This window comes from Amblyomma mixtum, chromosome 2 (genome assembly GCF_055824585.1).
Source record: "Amblyomma mixtum isolate Tamu chromosome 2, ASM5582458v1, whole genome shotgun sequence".
NCBI classification, from domain to species: Eukaryota; Metazoa; Arthropoda; class Arachnida; order Ixodida; family Ixodidae; genus Amblyomma; species Amblyomma mixtum.
Genome location: NC_143013.1, coordinates 139,032,594 through 139,058,447, shown reverse-complemented (window position 1 = coordinate 139,058,447; position 25,854 = coordinate 139,032,594). Strand labels below are relative to the sequence as shown.

The following is a 25,854-nucleotide window of genomic DNA, read 5'->3' as shown; positions in this document are numbered from 1 at the left end:
TTGGAAAGCAGCGCACTCGATGAATACTAGTGAATGGCTGGAGCCAGCTGGACTTTTACATCCTCTACTAGTGCCCAGAGTTCCGTTTGAACAAGTTGGCACGGACCTTCTCGGCTCTTACCTAACTTCATTTTCGGGAAACCGGTGGATCATCTTCGCCACTGGCTACCTTACGCGCTACGCTCACACCAACGTGCTCCAGAGCAGCACAGCAGCCGAGTCTGTGAGATTTTTCGTGGAACACATCATCCTGAGGCATGGCGCGCCGGCATTATTTATCACGGATGGAGTCACGGCTTTCACCGCCCAACTCTTGGAATCAACCATGCGACTGGGTGGCACTGAAACAACCTCCTATCATCCCAATAGACGAATTGCCTGACCTAACGTCTTAACGAAACATACGTCGACATGCCATGTACGTTGACGTTAAGTATCGATTTTGGGACGATATCCTGCCATATATTATTTTCGCGTATAACACGGCTCAACAAGAAACCACGCGGAGAACGCTCCTCTCTCTGTTGTACGGCCGCGAAGTGTCGGCAATGCTGGAAGCAATGCTGCCCCATGATGGCCACGGCCCCGACGTTGGCACCGATGAATTCATTCTTCGTGCGCAAGAAGCTCGACAACTTGCTAGAGTGCGCATCCTGAACCAACAAGGCCATGGCTCCCGGCGTTACAACCTAAGCCACACACTGGTGACGTTCGCCCAGCACAGAGTGTGAGTGTTGAGCCCCATTCGACGCCGTGGTCTCTCCGAAAAATTGCTAAAGAAGTACTTCGGCCCCTACAGAGTTCTCCATCACCTAAGCGACGTAACTCGCGAAGTTATTCCGGATGGCGTTTTCCGGACCACTCACCCGCAACAGAAACCTGAGATCGTACATGTCTTGCTGATGAAGTCCTACTTTTTGCTGCCAGACATTTAGTGGCTGAGCGCCGTGCATTACTCCTTTTTTTTTCTTTTTTGAAGCGAAAGCTTCACGACAAGACCTCGTGCTTCGATCGCCGGATGCCAAGTTTTCACCTTCAAATGACCTTGAAAGCAGAGGAAAGGCGAATAACTAGCCCCCTGGGACAGTGGACACCTTAGTCGCGCCTTAAGCTACGGAACCAATAGAGCGGGAGCTTGGAAAACGAAGGAACGGTGCATAACTGCCCCTTTGGAACAGTCGACACCTCAGTCGTGCGTTAGGCTACGTGGCGGTAGTCAGTCGTCGTCCCCACAGATGTATACAGCCTAGCCCTATACTTCACACACACTGACTTCGCACACACCAGACTTCCTTCTCTCCCAAGAATGATTAGTTTGTGTAGTGCAGCATATACAAAAGTTATATGCAGTGATGACATTGACAAGGCTCATCAAGTTGTCTCTTGGAATTATATTTGAGATTCTTCCGTTACTTCTTCTGTTTATTGAAATATCTACTCTTCCTTGCCCTTATGTTAGCAGTAATATCACGTTATCCAGTGTTCTGCTGTGATTGTTGATGCGGAGCTTTTCTTCATCTTTTGTGCACTGCCGGCTTGTGCTGTACTAAAATGTCCCGAATACTCGAAACAATGACAAGCTTGTTAGGAGAAGGTAAGTGACGCCAACCAAGTAAAATACAGGAAAAACACGACGTTTCGGGACCGGCTCGGCCCCTTCTTCACGGTGTGACTACAGGCGAGCGCAGCTTGGCTTTTTAAGCCCCTGTGTGGAGGACCTGCGGGTCAATGGCCGCAGCCCATGGACGTAGGATGAGGGGAGAGTCCCCAGGGAACGATTAACATTCTCTCGTGTTTGCTGTATGTGCCACGACTCGAGTAGAAGCCTCCTGCGTGGGTTAGCTTCCGTTTCCAATACAATGGTGCTGTCGAAGTCAATTGGGTGGTCACACCCTTCACAGTGTTCGGCCACGGCGCTGCGTTGACGATTCATGTGACGGACGTCCGCTTTGTGTTGGTTCATCCTTTCCGCGAAGTTCTTCGTTTCCCCTATGTACGACGCCGGACAGACGGAATTTTGTACACGACGCCCTGGGCCTTTTCTCTGGGCTGCCGGTTTTTTGGGCGGGGGAGAAGGCGACCGATAGTGCTGGTCGGTTTGTGCGTTGTCAGCACCCCTTCTTTTCCGAGAATGCGACCGAGCGTCTCGCTCACGCCTCTCACGTAGGGGGTCGTACATAGGGGAAACGAAGAACTTCGCGGAAAGGATGAACCAACACAAAGCGGATGTCCGTCACATGAATCGTCAACGCAGCGCCGTGGCCGAACACTGTGAAGGGTGTGACCACCCAATTGACTTCGACAGCACCATTGTATTGGAAACGGAAGCTAACCCACGCAGGAGGCTTCTACTCGAGTCGTGGCACATACAGCAAACACGAGAGAATGTTAATCGTTCCCTGGGGACTCTCCCCTCATCCTACGTCCATGGGCTGCGGCCATTGACCCGCAGGTCCTCCACACAGGGGCTTAAAAAGCCAAGCTGCGCTCGCCCGTAGTCACACCGTGAAGAAGGGGCCGAGCCGGTCCCGAAACGTCGTGTTTTTCCTGTATTTTACTTGGTTGGCGTCACTTACCTTCTCCTAACATTAAATTTCCCAACCAGACAGACTTCTGTCGAATGTTTTCTTTTGAATGACAAGCTTCAACTCGCCCATCAAGAAGTTCTCCGAACCCTCGACTTTTGTTTCGAACTAACCGCAGACATCGATCCTTTCGTAGCCATGGCAGAGATCCGGATAACTGGTCGCTACCCCCGTGAAGGGGGCGGGGAAACGGAGTGAGTTACTGGGAATCGATAAATTTCTGGGGCTAGAGGACAATATCTTCAAAACGCCGTTAACGCGACATTACTATCTTCAAATAATGTCAATTTATTGCAACAACGCTCGTCACAACTGAAGCCGAGAATTTGATGAAGTTGTAAATGTGTCTCTAATAAGGGAGTAATTACTCATTGGCATCCACCCAAGCGCAGCCATACGGCTACAAAGGAAAGCTATACAGCTTTCTCAGAAACTTCGTAGTTAAAGAAAAATTCGTCCTGGTCCGGGGTTCGAACCCGGAACCACCGCCTTTCCTTTGTAGCTTTCCTTTGTAGCCGTATGGCTGCGCTTGGGTGGATACCAAAGAGTAATTATTCCCTTATTACAAATCTACTCCACCTTGGGGGATTCCCCTAAACATTTGACCAACCTAAATGTGTCCCTCTACTATCGCCATATGCTTTTCTCTATTCGCCACAGCAGAATAACAATGCTGGTTAGGCCGTTACGAATGTCTTTCTGACAGGGCAGCTTTCGTCATATATCTGGTAAATCTGATTGAAGCCGCAGAGAATAGAGCTGATGAACTCGCAGATTGGGTGACTTTGCTGCAATTCTGCCTCTGGCACCCACACACTGCAGCCAGCGCCTGTGTACCAGAAAAAAAAAACATAAGAACTTCGGAAAGAAGAGTAAACGAATCGTTCAGATCACATAGAGGATGTAAAGTCTCACAGTGAGCAACAATAAAAAAAGACATAAGCGCAAAATCCTTTTGTGCGAGGTATTTACAGAAAGAAAGTGTAAGTGGGGAATAGATGTATTGTCGAGAGGTAAATTTTTAAATATTTTTACGGCACATTGCGAACAAAAAGTTTCCATATATCCATATGTTTTTTGTAATTGCAAGAATGCGCTTAGTAGCATAAATTTCCTTTCTATTTTAAAGAGATTCGAAGTTCCCAAAACTTTTATTCATGTCCACACTGATATGCAGGGGTTCGTTGCTGCGGGATTCATACGCACACTGTACTCTCACACCCCAAATCTAATACTTGTGCTACCTGCAAGCTATTCTGCCATACGACACAGCACGACGGCATTATAGCGAGACGAGACCTGTCTTTAAAAGCTACAAGACGAGTGCGTCGGCGGACGGGCCAAGCTCACGGTTCAAATGGTTCTTTATTTTACCCTGTACGTGACTCCAGAAGCCACTGCCAGCGTCTGGCGCGAGCAAGGCAGCGCAGCGCCAGTGATGCCGGTACAGGCCTCTCTCCTATAGAAGAAAACATGATAAGAACAAAAAAGAAAAAAAAAAACATCAGGGATGCTTCAGCTTCGCCTTTAAGAGAAGAACGCTACAGCGTCCTGAGGTCCCGTTCGCGTCACCTGCTCAACATTCACACAGCCACCTAGCCTTAATGAGCATATTAATCAGCAAACGAACGAACGAACGAACGAACGAACGAAGGAACGAACGAAGGAACGAACGAACGAACGAACGAACGAACGAACGAACGAACGAAGGAACGAACGAACGAAGGAACGAACGCAAGAACGAGCGCACGGACGGACGGATGGACGGACGGATGGACGGACGGATGGACGGACGGATGGATGGATGGATGGATGGATGGATGGATGGATGGATGGATGGATGGATGGATGGATGGATGGATGGACGGATGGATGGATGGACGGATGGACGGATGGACGGATGGACGGACGGACGGACGGACGAATGTATGGATGGATGGATAGATGGATGGATGTATGGATGGATGGATGGATGGATCGATGGATGGATCGATGGATGGATGGATGGATGGATGGATGGATGGATGGATGGATGGATGGATGGATGGATGGATGGATGGATGGATGGATGGATGGATGGATGGACGGACGGACGGACGGACGGACGGACGGACGGACGGACGGACGGACGGACGGACGGACGGACGAATGGATGGACGAATGGATGGACGAATGGATGGATGGACGGACGGACGGACGGACGGATGGATGGATGGATGGATGGATGGATGGATGGATGGATGAATGGATGGGAGCGTCCCCTTATAAAAGGGGTGGTGGCGGTTGCCACCATGTTCGGCATCTTTTTTCTGCCTGCATCGGCATCCGGATAGATACCATCACATTTGAGTATGAGATGTTCAATTGTTTCTACAGATCTACCACACACAGCACATGTACCATCTTCTTCAATAAATTTCTTTTTGCAGCTGCGCGTTCTAACACACCCTAACTAACTTCAATGAATAGGGCACTGCCTCTTGAGTTATCGTAGAACAAGTCCTTCATGATCTGCCTTTTCTAGTATGTATACAATTTTTGTTCAAATTCGCGATTTTCTTCAAATACGGTTTACTACAATTTTAACCGTACGTCACCTCTCTGCTTTTCAGCTACGAATCTTCCAATCGCTGTTTGCTAACATCCACCGCAGATTTATTTACACAATCGTTCTTGTCGCTGAATTCCAGGGCCTCAGGAAGAGTGAGTGTGCCTGCATCGGCATCCGGATAGATACCATCACATTTGAGTATGAGATGTTCAATTGTTTCTACAGATCTACCACACACAGCACATGTACCATCTTCTTCAATAAATTTCTTTTTGCAGCTGCGCGTTCTAACACACCCTAACTAACTTCAATGAATAGGGCACTGCCTCTTGAGTTATCGTAGAACAAGTCCTTCATGATCTGCCTTTTCTAGTATGTATACAGTTCTAAACTATGCTTCTTTTCGATTGAATTAATGCAAATTTTACATTTCTTTCTCCGTCCTTGTGTCCGCATACTTACTGGTTAGTTTCCTATTAGTTCTTTTCCGGCATTTTGGGTCAACGCTCTTCCGGAATGAGTGCTTAAATACCTTAGCTGCCCACCTGTTATCAGAAGAGATGAGGCTTGGGCATGTTGGTATGACATACTTAAGGAACGTAAATAGCGCACAAGAGAAGACGGGACAAGCGAGGAGACACAGACAAGCGCTAACTTTCAACAGACGGTTTATTGCAAAATCGGGAGCATATATACACATGTCCAGAAAGGCAACAAAGAAAAGGATCGAAGATAAGATCAACAAGACACACACCCCCTCGACGGCACATCTGCTTATCGTGTCAGATATGCAAGCTCTTTTTCGACAAATTAACGGAAGGTGCACTGACACAATCCGGTCCAAAACGCACGATGTTCGACGCTTCAACAATCTCCCTGGTGAGTTGGTCGCGGTGATGGTACAAGATTACAGTATCTTCAAAAATTGGACGGCAAGGAGGGTCACAGTCACATGTCTTGCAATGCAAAGCCAGATGCCCGTCGACACCACCTCTGACTTTCTTCGCGTGCTCTTTTAGGCGTACGTTGAGGCAACTGCCCGTTTGCCCGATATAGAATCTACCGCAGGACAAGGGGATCTTGTAGACTACCCCCAGCCAACAATGGACGTAGGTCTGCCTATGTCTGATAGTACAGTCGGGTCTACGCATTTTCACCGGGCAACTCATTCTGCACAATCTCCCCAGCCTCTCAAGAGCCGTGAACACGACCTTAACATGAGACCGCTGACCCACCTTCTTGAGGTTGTGTGATACCTTATGCATGTAAGGTATCACCGCCAACTTTTCTTTGTATCTTCTATCCTTTTTCTTTTTCCTGTCCTCTGCTCTTTGTTCATGACTCAGGCGAGAAGCTTCCTTCCTTTTGCGATGCATGCATTCAGCAACCGAAGCTATCACGTGAGTCGGATAGCCCGCGCCCTGAAAACGTGCAACTTGCATGTTTAAACCCTCCTCGAAAGTATGCCGGCATGACTTGTCAAGAGCATTGGACAGGAACGAAAGAACGATATTTCTATTGACAAGTTTAGAATGCGCTGAACTGTATGGCAAAGGGGGCTTGTTAGCTCTGGGCTCGTATAACCAACAGGCATGGTCATTTCGAAACCGCAGCCGCAGGTCTAAGAACCTAATGCTGTCATGCTCAGGCATTTCAGACGTGAATGTCAACGGGTGAAAACAATCAACAAAAGAATTTAAAATGCGCGTGACAATAGGGTGACTACTAACGAGAATATTAGATCGTCTGACATGAGTGTTTTTAATTCTTTTTGACCTGTCTGTTTTTACTGACACTCCTGTCAGACGATCTAATATTCTCGTTAGTAGTCACCCTATTGTCACGCGCATTTTAAATTCTTTTGTTGATTGTTTTTACCCGTTGACATTCACGTCTGAAATGCCTGAGCATGACAGCATTAGGTTCTTAGGCCTGCGGCTGCGGTTTCGAAAGGACCATGCCTGTTGGTTATACGAGCCCAGAGCTAACAAGCCCCCTTTGCCATACAGTTCAGCGCATTCTAAACTTGTCAAAAGAAATATCGTTCTTTCGTTCCTGTCCAATGCTCTTGACAAGTCATGCCGGCATACTTTCGAGGAGGGTTTAAATATACTAGTTGCACGTTTGCACGGCGCGGGCTATCCGACTCACGTGATAGCTTCGGTTGCTGAATGCATGCATCGCAAAAGGAAGGAAGCTTCTCGCCTGAGTCATGAACAAAGAGCAGAGGACAGGAAAAAGAAAAAGGATAGAAGAGACAAAGAAAAGTTGGCGGTGATACCTTACATGCAAAGGTATCACACAACCTCAAGAAGGTGGGCCAGCGGTCTCATGTTAAGGTCGTGTTCACGGCTCCTGAGAGGCTGGGGAGATTGTGCAGAATGAGTTGCCCGGTAAAAATGCGTAGACCCGACTGTACTATCAGACATAGGCAGACCTACGTCCATTGTCGGCTGGGGGTAGTCTGCAAGATCCCCTTGTCCTGCGGTAGATTCTATATCGGGCAAACGGGCAGATGCCTCAACGTACGCCTAAAAGAGCACGCGAAGAAAGTCAGAGGTGGTGTCGACGGGCATCTGGCTTTGCATTGCAAGACATGTGACTGTGACCCTCATTGCCGTCCAATTTTTGAAGATACTGTAATCTTGTACCATCACCGCGACCAACTCACCAGGGAGATTGTTGAAGCGTCGATCATCGTGCGTTTTGGACCGGATTGTGTCAGCGAACCTTCCGTTAATTTGTCGAAAAAGAGCTTGCATATCTGGCACGATAAGCAGATGTGCCGTCGAGGGGGTGTGTGTCTTGTTGATCTTATCTTCGATCCTTTTCTTTGTTGCCTTTCTGGACATGTGTATATATGCTCCCGATTTTGCAATAAACCGTCTGTTGAAAGTTAGTGCTTGTCTGTGTCTCCTCCCTTGTCCCGTCTTCTCTTGTGCGCTATTTATTTCCCTCACCTGTTATCATCCAGTTTCCTCACACGATCTTCATGCAGTATTTCTGAGCTTCCCGTGCTTCGAAATATTCCCAGCCAACATCCCCCTGTATTGCTTCGTTTGTGGTTTTTCCGTGCGCACCTAGTTCTAACCTTCCAACAGCACTCTGATTTACGTGTGATCTCGACTGAACTTCCGCCCTTAAGCACAGAAGCGCATCCCCGAAAGGAAGCCCCGGCACCATTATTCCTTTCCAACTACCTCTCAGTACTTCATATTTGTGGTACCCCCACAATGCTCTATGTTTCATCATCCCGGCATCTCTTCGCCCTTTTGCCCGAAGAGTCTATTCGTGCTTTTCTGTGTATATCTGCCCTTCGTTTAACTATATGCCGAGATATTTGTATTCGGCTACTCTGGTCATTTCAAGCATTCTGTTGTAAGCTTGTGATCACGAGTATCGTTGAAAATCATCGAACTTGACTTAGTTGCTCTAAAACTGAAATGTAGAGCGTCCCACCACAATTAACCAGAGTTTGAAAATCTTCCAGGCTATCTGCTAAAAGTACGATATCGTCCGCATACATTAAAGGTGCACTGAAGAGAAATCTGAACTTGTCTTTTTGCCGCGGGAACTCGATCTACACATTCCTAGCATTCTTAGAAACTGTGACTTATTGCACTGTGTGGTTGATTTCCCTAATTAAATCGAATTAACGTCGGGCTCCCGCCTTTTTTTTTAATTCTTCCCGTACGGTGGGCGGAGTCGACCAAAGGGTGAAGTGCCTTTCAGCCAGTTCCATGGAGGCTTTCCTTTCACTTTATTTTGTTTTTTAGGTTTTCATGAATAAATAGTTTCATTCGCAGATAATATAGCCGCAAAATAAGCCCGCAGAAATAAAAATACGCGCGGACTGTTTGCCACTACGGACTACTACGTATTACTCTGCCGATTGCACAGCGGCAAGCCGCCACGGGACTGGGTGAAAGGCACTCCACGCGTTGGCCGACTCCGCCCACCGTACGGGGGAGAATTAAAAAAAAAGGCGGGAGCCAGACGTTAATTCGATTTAATTAGGGAAATTGGCCACCAGGGCCATAAATCGAAGTTTCTCAGAATGCTCGGAACGTGTAGACTGAGTTCCAGCGGCAAAAAGACGAGTTCAGATTCCTCTTCACTGCACCTTTAAACCTGGGAGCCATTGCTCAAAGACCATTCAGCCTGATCTGTACGAAAGATTATAACCTAGACTACTTCCTTGTAGCCTTCTTTACATACTTATCGTATAAAACATGAACAGCAGCGATGACAGAGGACAACTTTGTCTTAATCCTTTGTGTTCCTCCACAGTTGCTGCACTTTATATCCCTCCCCGGGTAATTTCATATTTATTATGTTCGTATATGTTCTGTAGAAAATCGTTGATCTCATGACCGGTACATTCATCTTTTATTATAATCCTCAGGTGTTCTCCGTTTACGTTGCCTTATGCACCGCTTATGTCCAGGAAGGCTAAATACAGAGGTCTGTTTTCCGCCTTAGCTATTTCTATGGATTGGTTACGCACGAACAGGCTATCATCTAAGCGCCTACCCCTTCTGAACCCGTTCTGAAGTTCTCCGAGTATCTTCTTTCTTTCTACCCATCACTGCACTTAATTTCACGGCCTGCATTTCCAGCCTGTACATAACAGATATTATCATAATTGGTCTGAAGGATTTTATGTTTATCTTATCTCCTTTCCCTTAAAAATCAAATTCATTTTACTCTGTCTCGACCTGTGTGGCATTTGCTTATTTGTTATGACTGCCTCCAATACTTTTATCAGCTTTTCCTTGGGGCACGTTCATTAATCATCCTAATTTGGAATTTCGTCCCTCCCTGTGGCAGTGCATATAGGAATATTTGCTTCCGCCTTACTTCTAAGCTGTACCCTGTTGTGCTGTCCTGCGTTGCTGGGTCCATCTTTCTTGAACTCGAACCAACAATTCTGAGTGAGACGTTGTTTTCTCTACGTGTGCATTGCCAGCCTTACGTCTCCTTTCTAAACAACAGTGTACTAAAGCGGGCGCACTGAATGTGAGTTCAAGCGAGTGCAAAAACTTTCCTTTTAAAGCACGAGCTGATGGGCGAGTTGGTTATACATGATATGATTGAAACAGCGCAAGGCCGAAGGTCAAAGAAGAGAGCGGAAGAAGGGAGGAAATGGACAACACAGCGCTGAACTAGCAACTGACATTTATTTGGCACGCGGCGCGTATAAATACATTCAGGCACCAAAATAGAAAACAACGCATAGAGCTATTCATGCACCAGGATCCCTGCAAGCAAACACAAACTAAGATGTGCGATTCAGGAAGCAAAGTTCTTTTTGCGAAATAGACACTGATGCAGCACTTACACATGTATCACCATACTTCTTGATATTCGAAGCCTCGATAATTTCCCGGCACAGCTGGTCTTTGTTCCTAGCAACAACTCGGCAAAAATTAAACTGTGGGGTGCAATCACACTCACGGCAATGCATGCTAAGGTTACGAGACTCTGTTATCTACATTGTTGCGGTGCTGCCTGAGCCTATCATTTAAGCACTGTCCAGTCTGGCCAATAAAAAAACCTATTATAAGTGAGAGGAATGGAATACACAACATTTTTTTTGACACTTCACAAATTTGCATTCATGGTTTTTGGGGCAATCGGGGGAAGTTTTCCCTGGGTTGTTGACACGCGTACACAAGCTTGATAACTTAACGGGGGCCGAAAAAACAACATCCACTCCGACTCTTTTACCAACACTTTTCAAATTATGTGATATCTTGTGGATATAGGGAATGGCTGCTACTCGCTTACTTGTTTGACGTTCAGAAATGGCGGATCATTTCAGTTTCTTCAACAAAACTTCGGCCACAGAAGAAAGCACGTGAAGCGGATAGCCACTAGCAGTAAGCCTCTCTACCTGGTTACTAAAGCTGCGTTCGGCTTGATGTAGACAAGATTTTGTAAGTGCACTCCTGCAGTTTGACATGATAATTCCTCTTTTAACAAGCTTCGAGTGCGCGGAACTGTATGGTAGCAACGGTTTATTAGCCCTAGGCTCAAAAGACCAGCGCACTCTGCAAGGTGAAAACTGCAAGCTCAAGTCTAGAAATCTGATTGTGTCCTCTACAGGAACTTCATGAGTTACGTCTAAAGGGGCAAGAACATCAGAAAATACACCACGAACTTTGGACACTTCCCTACTAAAAGCTTCGCGGTCACAGGCGAGCAAAACAAGATAGTCATGCACAAAGCGACGAACTGCCACAACAGCTGTGCCATTTAAGCTGTTATTTAGTTCTCTGTCATGCATTGCTAAAAAGAAATCACTCAAAATTGGAGCAACGCAGGAACCTGTGCAAATGCCCTTCTTCTGGGTAAAATGTTGACCTTCCCACTCTGTACACGTGGATTGAAGGTTGGCTAAGAACAATTCTGAAAAGCTTTCGACCGACACGCCAGCTGCGTTTTGAGAGAGAATGGCACCATAATTTTCAATGACGTCGCTAATGCACAAAAGGACTGTCATGCGAAATGGAGTAGTACAAGCCCTTTACGTCAATATAAAAAGCACACAGTTGCTTGTCGTGGTAGTAGTCTAGAGTGCTAATCACGTCAAGGGTATTCTTAACCTGGAAGGGATCGTCAACTGGTTGTTGTGTTAGTTTTTCTTTCAGGAACTGTCCTAAACACTTTTGCCAAGAGCCTTTCTCCGAAACAATGACAAGGAACGGCACGTCAGTTTTATGTGTCTTAACAGTAAAAAACAAAAAAAGCTTCACACGTCAACTTTACCTGCAAAAATGTGACTTCGGGAAAAAGTAATTTTGGTGACACGGTCTGTGAACTGCCGCTTCTTTCAGCAGCCGGAAACTACTGATCATTGCTATGTGTTTTTCTGTGTTGCACTGTTTTTTTTTGGAACATTGTTCAATGCAATGTCAAAAAGGACATTGAAATTTTGCCCTATCCTCTTGGATTTTTGCCCACAATAGAAAGTTCTAAGGTTCCATACGATCTTTTATTGCTCATAGAGTCATTTAGCCTCTCAAAGAGCGGCATGACACTTCGTCACGCAAAGCCGCCCCGTTCATCCGAGTCTCTGTGCAGAGAGCAGTGTGCTATGGTTGATGCGCTGATGAAGTGAGCGCTGATGAAGTGAGAGCTGGATGCTGGTGTGATTGTGTATGACGGGCTGCGTGATGCAACCAGGTTTAGTCGGACTTGAAGCCTGTCAGGGTTGGTGTGCTTGCGCGCCACAAAAAAGAAAAGTCTTCGTTGTCTAAAGGTAGTGTGCCCGTCTCGAAATGTGAAGGTGCTTGGTTCGATTCCAATCGAAAGCACCCGAATTTATTGTTAACTGGAGTTACCTTGCTTCTAATATTTAAATGATTCTAAGACGTTTACGACTGATCTCAATGCTCCAGCACTGATCTATCTCGATACTTAATGGCTTCGTGTCATTGGCGATTTTCGTGTTACAGCAACGGTAACGGTGACAACGGCTTTTCAGCGACACGGGACCCATAACACTGTCGCGTTGAAACTGTATGCAAGAGCGAGGACGGTGCCATTGTTCAGAAGAAGCACAAGCGGGTCCATAAAGCGCCCTGGTCGATTCAGTTGAGGCGAACGCGAACCAGCAGGGCTGCTTCTGAGGGGTCGTGCTTCAGTAAATTGTTGAGGGCCCTGCTAGATTTGAGGCCGTGAAGAGGAAGGACCTTGTAGTGATAGTGTGAAGCTGTACCCGAATGAAAGCTTCGCCAGTCGGAGTTGAGTGTAGGGCAGAGAGTACGATGAAGAGACGCTTAGAAATACCAAGCGAGAGCATGGGGGGCTCGGTCGTTCAGCTGATAAGCAACCGAGGGGCGACGACGTTGTGGTAGACCGGTAGTGTGGTGTGACTTCCTGACGGAAACAGTTGAAGCCGTAGCGGCAACTAGCGGAGGGTTGGAGAGCCGCAACTCACACCTAGGTAGGCACAGCTGCATCTGCGGCCGTAGGTGGAGATGGTGCTGCCAGCGCGGACACGACGTGCAGAAACGACTCGAGCTAAGACGCGGTAGGTCACGAACATCGGGCGAGCGTCGGGCGGGAGGCCGAAGGCGCACGCGATGGCCCAGAAAGGTGGGTCGAATTTGTTTCGCGTGACCGTACGAAGCGGTGGGGCTCCTGGAATACGACGCTTGGTTGTAGGTTCAGGAACTGAGTAAACGGCGGAAAAGTGGGCAGATGCGCGGTAGGAATCAGTTCCAGGTGCGCTGACTGCCTCAGCGCCTAGAGGCTGCGGCAACTTCGGAGAGAGATCACGTGTCTTCTTTTTCGAGGGGGTGGCTAGACCTACTCTCCCTTGCACTAGCATCAGCACCTCGAGGGCTTTCGTGCGCGTCGTGAGGCGCTTCTGCGACAGTCTTTCGCGCAAGGATGGCAGAGCCACTAGATTCGCTTCCTAATATTGTAGACGGCGGACGCGCACCCAATGTCTGGAGTAGGAACATCCTCCGGCACAGTAGATGGCCGGGAGGTAGAGAGGTCGACTGGAGGTAATGTGGCGCAGCCAGGACTTTCATGTCGATATCGATCGCCGGGAGTGGGTGGTAGCTGCCCACGGGCGCCCGTGGGTCGTCAGTAGGGCGGCAGCTGTTTGGCTGACCGTTGAATAGACGCTGCAACTCTGTCTGCAGCACGTCGATAAGAATGACGGCCTTAATGACTTGATTGTGGCGCTGTTGATTACCATGATGGCCTCCAGCTGAACGAACCATAATTCCACTCTGCGTGGCCGGAACTGTAGGAAGCAAGACTGAAACGACCGGGGATCCGTCCATGGTAGCGTGAGCGCTCGTCGCGAGTGCGCTTCTACGAACCAGCTCGCAACAGAAAGCGGGAGTCTCGACGCTGGATCTGTGGCGACGACGTCCGCATAGATCACGTCCGTAGCCACCACGCTGTGAGAAGAAGAGTCTATTTCCTACCAGTTACATGGCGTGTGCTTCAGCGTGCAAGATGAACAGAACAAGCTATAGATTCCAACTATTATCTACTCTATCCGACACGAGGCTGCAGCAGCCAGCGGCAGCACGTGCATGACGGGGATTGTGGCCCGACAAGCTTGTTAAGCTGGCTTCTAATCATCATTTTTCCAGTGTAAACATTTCTTATGTGCGGCGATCTTGTATACTTTACAAAAAAAAACTTCAACGCAGAAAAAAAACAAGATCAATATGCGATGCATACTCACCATCGTTTATGTAGCCATGCCTAACAACTTTGCATAGGTGACAGTCGCGGTATGCAATCGTCAAGTTGAAGTTCACATCAGGACCTGCATCCAAAAAAGCTTACTCAAATCGGAGTACAAATACTTTATCAATGTAAAACAGCCATTGCGAGCTTCATTGTGGGAATGATATTCTGAAAGCTGGAATAACAGGCATTTTAAACGAAATGCGTATACCTCCCCGGACCAAGCGATGCTGCCGACTTTACCACAGTCGGCCCGTATGGAGCACATTTACTTGGAATCTCATGAGCGCCACATGAGACTTTCATTCTCCGTCGCTTTCTCAAACCTCATTTACACTGTGATCGCGAAATAGATTGCTCCAAGAATGGGGGAACCCATCGCTACTGACAATAAAAGCCGCGTCACTAAGAGGCTTCTTCCGGGATAAGCGGCGTTCGCGCCACTGTCAGCTTGTAGAAGTGTTAAACGAAATTCCACGTTTCGTGGCTCGTAGATGAAGGCAATATAAAGCTCAGCTTGGGAACTGTGATTGCGATGAGCCGAAAATGAGCGCCTACGAAAATATCGCACTTATGCACTTATATAAAACTTCGGTTGCGCGTAGTTGGTGCGTGTTACTGCTAAGGTGAAGGTTGCGCAAACACAGGACGGTCCACAACGAAGAGACGCAGAGACGCATCGGGCAAACAGGGCGTTGCATAAATGAGCGGCTCAGGGAGCATGCGAATAAAATTAACCCCACAGACAAAGGTGCACATCTTGTGTCCCACCTTAATTCTTGCCGTAACTGTGCACCGCGATTTCACGGGACTGTGATTCTTGGAAAAACCAAACACCAACACGCGCGGCTGGCCTTGGAAGCCTACCACATAAACGAAAAAGCAAAAGACTGCATTAGTGATACTTCCGTATCTCTGTGCGCATATGAATTCGATTTTTTTGCTCTCGCATGTGCGTTAACAGCCCTTGGCATGAATATTTTGTTTCCAGATCGTGGTCAGATGTATAAGTATGCGTTCTTAAGAAGAATAAACCAGTTGTAAGTAGCTCCTGTATGTGTCTCTGTGTCTCTTCGTTTTGGATCATCGCATGTGTGCGAAACATTCACCTTAACAGTATACACTTATAGCCCCGGTGGAGTTGTGCCTAGGACATGTAACGTGGTATGAGAAAGAAGACATGTGTTAACCTACGTTTAATACATAAGCTTGCCAGCCTTTTTAAGCGCTCTAAACTTTTCCTGCGAACGTTCGCAAATCAAGGACCTGCCACCCTCGAGATATACTTCTGCCAAGCGGTAAGCAATTTCCTCTTTCCTAGTAGACTGTTGATAGCTGTCGGAGTTGCATTAGCCGTGATGCAAATTACTGTATTTCATCTGTTGCTTTTATGCTGTTCCCCCCTGCAACACTGCCCAGTGGGGGCGCTCTAGGTATTTTGTATAAAGAAATATAAATATAAATAAATGAAGTATATAGCAAAGGAAACACGAAAGAGCAAAAGAAAATGTGCACACCTGTATTTGTTAGAACAATTATCCTTTTTAGACACCACGACTTCGGTGAAATTTCGAAAGCTTCCACTCATACGGATCTGTCCAGATCAGTGTATCAGCCAGCCCTCTGTTACCATATCGCTGATTATTAATTTAATTTTTTACTCTCCGCCACGAAAGGGTGTTGATAAAGTGTATTTACAAAATTTCTCTTCCCCGAACAATGAGTGACAAGTGCTGCGTGTGGTTTTTTTTGTAAACTTTGACTCGGCCCCCGAGGGAACCTGTTTGTTTCATGTTTTTCATGGCGACATGTATAAATTGCGTACATTCAGCAATAAACCTTAGTTGCGAGTTAGCGCTTGTCTGTGTCTTCCTGTCCGTCTTTCTTTTTCGTGTTTCCTTTACGCTATAATTTGCATCATGAACGTTCACTAATTCGCTACACTTTCGTCTTTACTTAGTCTACAGTAGACATATATATGCCAGTTCACAAATCAAGTTCGAAGAGATTGACAGCGAATTCTTACTGTCGACCAGTTGCACGTTGATGACGTTCTTTGTCGTGTATCCCGGTGAAGAAATAAGCTTGAAGGTGGCGTTTCTGAAAGAACATGACAAACGCGTATACTGTCTGCCACTTTATATGCATCCGCATATTTTAAGGAGTTGTGTGCTGGTCGATGAATGTCAGAGTATTTCAACATTGGGGCCAATGAGACTCAAATCTACTCTCTTCAACCTTAACACAGTCCCGCAGAGGATAAAATTCGGTTGCCGAAAGCGTCTGAGTTAAACGTTAGACTCGAGTGAATGAACTTCTTTTCCAGTTTTAGATTGATCACTCAAGTTTAGTGCGAACTGCTTGCAGCTGCTTTAGAGTTGGCTCGAAAGCGAAAGCTGACTATGCCTTTGTCGGATATTTATTGGTGATCACGGGTCTTGCGGTTATGCTGCGACCGCCTCGCACGTCCATGTTTGTACGTATATCGACACACTTCTTTTGACCGCGCTAGGTACGCGCTGCGCAGTGCGCCAGTGGCATTTACGTTTAAACATTTTACTGGAAACAGCTTGCTATTTGCCCGCGTTTAATTACTGGCAGTTTTAAACAACGGGAATGAAGTCACAGTAGAGTTTATATGCTTTAACTGCATAAAAAAGAACAAAAAGAGAGGACGGTAAATAGTGACCAATGCTTCATCCCCAGTGTCTTTCACTGATTACCAACCTGTCTCTGCACTCTAGTATTTCCTGTTGTTCTGCCCTGTATACGTCCTCCCTTGCCGCAGTCAGCCGAACAGAGGATGGCGCAATCGGCTATGAGTCATGGCGCCTGCGTCACGATGACGAAGAACGCATGGCACATCGTGGCTGAAAGTCTACAAAATAGTGGTTTATGGTTTACGGGGGTTAAACGTCCCAGAGTGAATCAGGATATGATGTACACTGTAGTGATTGTGGCTCTAAAGGAATGTACTTTCACTGGTGATCTGCGAAGCGACAAATAACGAACGTCAACGAGCCTCTCAGTACGCGCAAAGAAGCATGATATAATATAGTGCGGACAGAGTTGAACGTTGAACTTCATTTTTCAGAAATTCTGCTAGGCCGTCTGGGCTAACGTCTCCAGCCAAATAACTTTACGAGGCCCAGAAACCGTCACAGTGAAGCGCTGACGACACTTCTGAATAAGATGTACGTATAGAACTTTGTTCTTTCACAAAAATAAAACAAGTACAAAAACGCAATATAACAAGAACAGAAGTCTACATAATCGTTGCAAAATTATAAATCGGCAAAAGCTGCTTTAAAAATTGCAACATCTCCGTGGGCCTTGTAAACTAGCGCAATGGCTCGAAGCCAAACATGGAAGGGACCAAACACAGCGCTGAGCAGGAAATAAAACTGTACAACATAAACTGACGGGCGAGTTGGTCATGCCTGACCAACTTCTCTACCAGCTCATGTTGTACATCTCCGTGGGCATTTGCAAACAAACAAAAAACGAACAATAAAAGTGCAGTTGGGAGTAAACTTTAGGATCGGAAGAGTCGGATGAAAGCTGGACAGTTGACTTGTTTGTACGTGTTTAAAATAGACAGAACACTAGGGCGCCGGATGGATGACAGTAGCTGTTCTAAACGTCTTACACAAAACACCGCGCAAGTATTTGTACGTTGGGAAAGGGCAGTAAGATCGTCGCTCTTCTGAGCCTGCTCACAGACCAGTCGCGATGATAGTTTATTCAGCGTTCCTGAGCAGCACATTCACCTTGATGGAAGCCGCACTGCAAAACGGTCCAGGAAAAGTTCCAGTAGCCCTCCAAAACTGTGCCGAGCTTCTTCCGCCTCTCGCTGTTACCTCATCAATAGTGACAGATTTTGACTTAATGCGAATTTGCGCTGAAGCGTAAAATAATGAGCCTAAGATGGTTTCAGGGGATAGCTGCGCACAAGTCATGCCTGTGTTTCTATGTTTTTTTAATCGCGTTTCCTAATATTGCCACGTATCATGGTAGGGTCCGTTCGTGCACGCAAGGCCGCAGAAAAGGGGTGTTATCATTTTTGATCGTGACGCGAGAAGCGACCGGATAATCTCGATTGTTCACAGCCATGAACAGCTGCATCTACGTGTTTCTAGATTACTCTAGATGATCTCGACCTGTTATCTCGCAGTTTCCTTGCCGGCTTTAAATTGAACGATGCCGCGAGCAGCGGGTATTCGTAGTTCGACGACTGACGAGCACGTTTGTTGCTTACGCCGCCGCCGAGTGATGCAGTTCTTTTGCGGGCGCAAGTCAGGCCAAATAAAGAGCTACGTTTGCAAGACTTGCTGCTGTTTTCCTGACTGCTCGATTGCCGTCACTACAGCGTGACATCTGGTGCAGGTGCTGGGTACCCTTCCATGTTCCGGACACCCCCTACAAGTCGTGACGCCAGCCCTCTGAGTCATTCACCACAGGACCTGAGTCCAGTCCACCGCGCAAGCCGACGTCTGCTAGGTGACGCACCTGAGTTCGGGACTCTGCCGTACCCTACCCGGAAGCGAAAGCCAGTAGCAACGTCCACCATGAGCTTGCCCCAGACGACGACTCCAATCATTTTTCACCAGCAAAGGGTGCCACCAACCTTCAACGCTACGCCTGGTACCGGCCCGGAAGAATGGCTAGAACACTTCGACCGTGTGGCTGTCTTCAGCAACTGGGTCGATGCCACTAAACTTAGGTACGTCTTCTTCGCCTTGGAGGGACCAGCAAGAATCTGGTTTGAGAATGAGGAAGCTAGCCTGACGATCTGGGAAACCTTCAAGGAGAAGCTTCTCAAGACCTTCACAAACGTCGTGCGAAAGGATAGAGCCCAGCAGTTCCTTCAGTCTCGCATACAGCACCCAAACGAGACCGTTGTAGTCTACACTGAGGAGATCGAGCGTCTCTTCCGGCGGGCCGACGCAAACATGAAGGAAAAAGAGAAGGTGAAGTTGCTTATGCGAGGAGTTAAAGAACAACTCTTTGCGGGCCTCGTACGGAACCCACTCAAAACCGTCGCGGAATTCGTCGAAGAGGCATCCACCATGGAAAAAACACCTGATGCCAGAGCCCGCCAGTATGACCGCCAGAAGCGCTTTTTGTCAGCAAGCTGCATGGACACCGCTAACATCGATAACCTGCGGGAGGTTCTACGTGAAATTGTGCGAGAAGAGCTCCGACGATTGCTGCCAGCAGGAGCGCAGCCGCAGCTCACTTCGCTCAACGACGTCACCCGGGACGAGGTGCAACAGGCCTTGGGTGTGACACCGACCACCACGCAGCCTCTGGAACCTCCAGTCATGACTTACGCCGCAGCAGTGCGCCGTCCTGCACCTCGACGACGGGACCCAAGCCCTATCGCCCTCAGCCAGCTGCGCTGGACTGCCGCCCTCTCGCCTCAACTCGACCGTCCTACGAACGTCGCACAGGGCCGAGGAAATACGACGAATGGAGAACACCCGACCAGCGCTGCCCTCTATGCTTCCACTGCAGCGAAGCCGGTCACGTCCTCCGGCACTGCCCATACAGAAGACTGTGCATCCGAGGGTTCTCTTATGACGCTCCACGACCCCGACCCGGCCAGCGACCAGCCGAAATCGAGGAGTTTTTGTGTCGGGAAGGATGCTCATCGCCGAGCCGCCTATCACGTTCCCCGTCGCCATCTTCACCGCCCTTTGTATCTCCAGCGCTTGTCCTGTCGTCGCCTTTACTCTTGTGTCTAGTCTTTTGTGCGCTGTTTTTCAACCATGATCCTAGCCAATGTTACGCGATGCGTGGACGCTCCCCAGCCCCCGAAGGTTAAACTGAATAAAGCAGCCTCTGGAGGTGAGGTTGGTATCTGAGCGCAAGAACAAAGACGCTCCATCGACGAAAACGCAAGACCATGCCTCAACTACGACGACAACACCGACGACGACTACGACGCGGCCAGACATGAACCTTATACAACCGCCCAGAGAATTAACGTCGGAATACGCCCACCGCAGTCTCACTGCCCGACGAAGCCGAGATCGTACACCGAACACAACGTGCAATACGAAAACGCGAACAAGTGACTTTGAAGTTATGGTCGACGTTCACGCGGTTACTGCCTTGGTGGACACCGGCTCTGACTACTCCGTAATGAGTGGGCCACTCGCTGTCCGACTCAGGAAAATAACAACAACTTGGGATGGCCCGCTGATCCGCACCGCAGGTGGCAACCTGATTACGCCGTCAGGACGCTGCACCGCGAGAGTTACTGTAAACGGGAGAACCTATGCGACAAGCTTTCTGATCCTACAGCAGTGCTCGCGAGACGTGATTTTGGGAATGGACTTCCTGAATGAACATCGAGCGATCATCGATGTTCGATCTAAGTCGATCAAGCTTTCCACGGACAAAGCCATGCCTGTTGCGACGAGCGCGATTCATCACGTTGCCTTAAACGTCCTCGACGAAGCATTGAGCGTGCCGCCCCGATCAAGTGTCCTCGCCTGCGTAGGTACTGGAGACATCGAAAATGCCGAAGGCGTCATCGAGGGGAACACCCAGTTACTCCTGGATCGAGGATTGGGCGTCGCAAGGGGAGTCGCCGAAATCCAACATGGCCAAGCCCAGGTGCTGCTAACCAACTTCACCGAAGAATACCGGCATCTAAACAAAGGTACGACGGTCGCTTTCCTCGACGAGCTGGCAGACATCAGAGACATATTTGCCCTACCCGACCAACCCGTAGAACCATCTCACCAAGGCCATCAACCAACGTTTGATATCAACCGAGCATTACCAAGGAGCAGACAAGACCAAATACGCAGTCTTCTTCAAAAGTACAACGATTGCTTCTCTTCAGCATCGATGTGCGACGAACCCGGCTAGCAAAGCACCGCATTGTCACAGACAAACACGCCCGACCACTGCGACAGAGCCCCTACCGCGTATAATCGCTAGAACGCCAAGCTATCCGCAAGCAAGTTGAGGAAATGCTTCCTGACGACGTCATCCAGCCATCGAGGAACCCCTGGGCAGCACCAGTCGTCCTAGTGAAAAAGAAAGACGGCACACTTCGCTTTTGCATCGATTACCACCGCCTGAACAGCATTACGAAGAAGGATGTCTACCCCCTCCCCCACATCGACGATACATTGGACCGGCTGTGCAACGCTAAGTACTTCTCATCGATGGACCTGAAGAGCGGCTACTGGCAAATTAAAGTCGACGAAAGAGATCGCGAAAAGACTGCGTTCATCACGCCAAACGGACTCTTCGAGTTCAAGGTGATGCCATTCGGCCTCTGCTCTGCCCCAGCGACGTTCCAGCGAGTAATGGATACGGTGTTCGCAGGCTTGAAGTGGCAAATTTGTCTAGTCTACTTAGATGACGTTGTTGTCTTCTCCTCAAGCTTTGAAGACGATCTCAGAAGGTTGAGATAGTGCTGGAAACAATCAAGTCTTCAGGACTAACACTGAAACCAGAAAAGTGCCACTTCGCCTACGAGGAGCTGCTGTTCCTTTGTCACGTCGTAAGCAAGGATGGAGTTCGCCCAGACCCTCAGAAGACGGCTGCGAGCGCAGAGTTTCCGCAGCCTAATGACAAGAAAGCTATACGCAGATTCCTTGGATTGTGCGCTTATTACGGGCAATTCGTGAAGAACTTTTCGCGCATCGCTGAACCTTTGACCAAACTTGCCAAGGCTGACGTGCCTTTTAAATGGGAAACGCCGCAAGCGGAACGTTTCAAAGAGCTGAAGCGCCGCTTACAGTCCCCTCCTGTGCTCGGGCACTTTGACGAAAACGTCGAAACCGAAATCCATACTGACGCAAGCAATGTGGGCTCATGAGCGGTTCTCGTTCAGAAAAATGGAAGACAGGAGAAAGTTATCGCGTACGCTAGCCGTTCACTGTCGAAAGCCGAGGCCAACTATTCGACCACCGAGAAAGAATGTCTCGCCATTATTTGGGCCACGTCGAAATTTCGCCCCAACTTTTACGTACGACTATTTAAGGTTGTGAGCGATCACGATGCTCTGTGCTGGTTAGCCAATTTGAAAGATCCCTCCGGCCGCCTTGCTCGTTGGAGCCTGCGCCTTCAAGAATTTGACATAACTGTGGTCTACAAATCTGGCCGCAAGCATTCCGACGCAGACTGCTTGTCGCGAGCCCCCGTCGACGCAGCACAGGAAGAGGAAGACGGTGACGCTTTCTTAGGACCTTTAAGCGCCAGCAGTTTCGCGCAGCAGCAGCGCCTGGATCCTGAGTTGCAAAGCCTAGTTGATTATCTGAAAGGCAAGACGGCATCGCCTCCCCGAGGGTTGAAGCGCCAACTGTCGTCCTTCGTCTTTCACAATAATGTCCTCCTGACTCCTGAAGAAGAACTTCGCGCCCAACAGGACAGTGCATCTTCTTGTCGTGCCCAAAAATCTCAGGCAAGAAATTATGCAGGCATATCGTCATGAGCCGACTGATGAGGGCATCTGATGAGGGCATGATGAGGGCATCTCGGGACTGCTCGCTCGTTGCACCGTATACAGGAGAAGTACTATTGGCCGCGTCTAGCTACCGACGTTTCCCATTACGTGAAAACGTGCCGTGAGTGTCAGAGACGCAAAACGCCTCCGACTGGACCAGCCGGACTCCTGAACCCCATATCACCACCAACTAAGCCCTTTCAGCAAAGGGGGATGGACCTCCTCGGTCCCTTTCCGACGTCCTCATCAGGTAACAAGTGGATCATCGTGGCCACGGACTACATGACCCGTTACATCGAAGCAAAAGCGTTGCCTAGTGGTACCGCAACAGAAGTTGCAAAATTGTTTGTCGAACAAATTCTCCTGCGACGCGGCGCCCCCGAAGTGCTCATCACAGACAGAGGAGCGGCATTCACAGCAGTGCTGTCGCAAGCCATTTTAAACTACAGCCAGACAAGCCATCGGAGGACAACTGCCTATCATCCACAAACCAACGGACTCACAGAGCGTCTGAACAAGACCATCGCAGACATGCTCTCCATGTACATCGACGCCGAACACAAGACGTGGGACTCCATTCTGTCCTACGTGATCTTCGCCTATAATACTGCCGTCCAGGAGACAACCAGGTTTATCCCATTCCAGCTGCTATACGGCAGGAAGCCCACGACAACACTCGACGCAATGCTCCAGCACGTTTCCGACGAAGACAACCTCGACGTCGCCGCCTACCTTCATCGCGCCGAGGAAGCCCGAAGACTTGCGCGGCTTCGCATTCAAGACCAGCAGCACACCGACGCCCGACGCTACAAGCTGCGCCGACGAGACACGCATTACAAGCCAGGTGATCGTATTTGGATATGGACGCCAGTTCGCCGCCGTGGATTGAGTGAAAAGTTGCTGCGACGCTACTTTGGCTCGTACAGGGTTTTTCGTCGCATCGGTGACCTCGACTATGAAGTCATCCCCGACGGCACGACAGCATCTCAGCGACGCTGCACTCGCCCGGAAGTCGTACATGTCGTACGCCTGAAGCCATATTATGAACGCTAAAGACTCGAAGTTTGCATTCTTCGTGTTTATTTTCATTTTAAAGGATCGAGACGATGCTTCTTTGGGAGGGGGGTAATGCCACGTATCATTGTAGCGTCCGTTCGTTCGCGCAAGGCCGCAGAAAAGGGGTGTTATCATTTTTGTTCGTGACGCGAGAAGCGACCGGACTAATCTCGATTGTTCACAGCCATGAACAGCTTCATCTACGTGTTTATAGATTACTCTAGATGATCTCGACCTGTTATCTCGAAGTTTCCTTGCCGGCTTTAAATTGAACGATGCCGCGAGCAGCGGGCATTCGTAGTTCGACGACTGACGAGCACGTTTGTTGCTTACGCCGCCGCCGAGTGATTCAGTTCTTTTGCGGGCGCAAGTCAGCCTAAATAAAGAGCTTCGTTTGCAAGGCTTGCTGCTGTTTTCCTGACTGCTGGATTGCCGTCGCTACAGCGTGACAGTATTAAGCAGAATACGGGCAGCTAGAGGGATACTCTTAAACGGCTTTCAGGTCGGTCCAACCGCTGTAAATATGACCGGGATAATTTCGTGACATCTTCCGCGGGCGTTGTTCACTCGATTCCTTTACCCTGTTGCAGGAAATGCATCGGCCACGCGGACCGATATGTTAACAAATGACTGCAAGAACACAATACTAATGATAAAAAAGAAAGTCTGGAAACTTGGCCATTCACTGTTGAGGCTCCAGTCCTTGTCGCCGCATCACTCAGAACTTTGAACAAACAGAAATTTTGGTGAAAAGCAGGAATCAATTCACCCGGGAAATAATACAACACTCAACATAAAAAAAAATGGAGGGTACACTTACGCTCTGCCTTAAGGGTACGAGGCGGTAGCGTAATTAGGTGAATCGGATATATGCAGAAGGCCATTCTCAACTTTACATTCATAGATGAGGGGAGTGCACATACCCCTCCTGGCGCAATGGTGCAGCGGTTAAGCTATGCGCCTCTGCCCTGCGCTGGCAGGTGCTGCCAGCGCTGTGCTTGTTGTGACCTTGGTTACACTTCCCGACCGGCCAGACATTAATTTAACTGCCACATTCCAAGTTTGCTTACTCTCCGGTGGGGAGGCTGTGATGACGACGCTAGGTCATGTGACCTAGGTGCCCGACTCCTAGGTGTTTCTCTGGGGATCACGTGCCAGAGCCATGCTCGTCATTTTTCGCTCAAACACCGACAGCGCCAGTACAGGATTCCCTAGGGAACGGGTCCTTTAAAGCTCTCGCGTTAAAACAAACGATGGGTTTGCCACCGCGTCGTCCGTTTCCGTGTCGGAAAAAGAGCATTTCTCTCTTCCTCGATAAGGTTCTCAGTATACCTTGAGTTTTAGCGCCTGAGTTTAATTGCAAATTTGCATGTGCTAGTTTTAACGAAATAGAATTAAAGAGCTCCAGTCGCAGAAAATCGGGCGTCGTTGACAGTGTGCGGATAATCCCCAGAGTTGCAACTTTGGAGGGAGGGTCTGCCACCTTGGTCACGTGACCTAGTGGCGTCATCACAACCTGCGTACCGGCTTGGGAGCAAACTGCGCATCGCCGCAGGTGGCAGTTAAATTGATGTCTGGTTGCTAGAGCTTGCTCGGAAAGAACAACCTGAGTGCACAATCCCTACTGGTTGCAGCACCTGGCATCGCAGGGCAGTGGCACATTGCTTCACCACAGCACCAGGAGTGGTACGAGCACTCCCACGGATCTATCAATGTTAAGTGGACAATGGCCAATTCTACATATATGGGAATTAACCCCGATGTGCGTTAAGGCTGAGCTTAAGTGTACCCCCCAATTTTCGTTTCTCTCCAACCTTCATTCCTTCGAAGTTTCAATGTCATCAGCCTCGTCTAACACCGCTTGGTCTCTTGGTTTGGTGTTGTTGTTAGCCTTACACGCGTGGCACTCTTCATTTTCTTGTTTTTATCTCACGGGCCTTTCCCGGTTTCTTTTTTGCCCCGTTTATTCC

General features: G+C 48.5%; 1 protein-coding gene across 1 annotated transcript in view; it reads right to left on the bottom strand.

Annotated features, from left to right (window-relative positions):
- Positions 1-3,262: 3,262 nt before the first annotated feature.
- The window catches only part of LOC149361081 (uncharacterized), a 41,675-nt gene continuing 19,083 nt past the window's right edge, over positions 3,263-25,854 (bottom strand). The window contains exons 4-6 of the mRNA XM_089567990.1: positions 16,385-16,458; positions 14,354-14,437; positions 3,263-3,414 (exon numbers count right to left, since the gene is read on the bottom strand). Coding sequence (XP_089424116.1) covers positions 3,263-3,414; positions 14,354-14,437; positions 16,385-16,458 — 310 coding nt within the window. The remainder of the gene's footprint in view (positions 3,415-14,353; positions 14,438-16,384; positions 16,459-25,854) is intronic.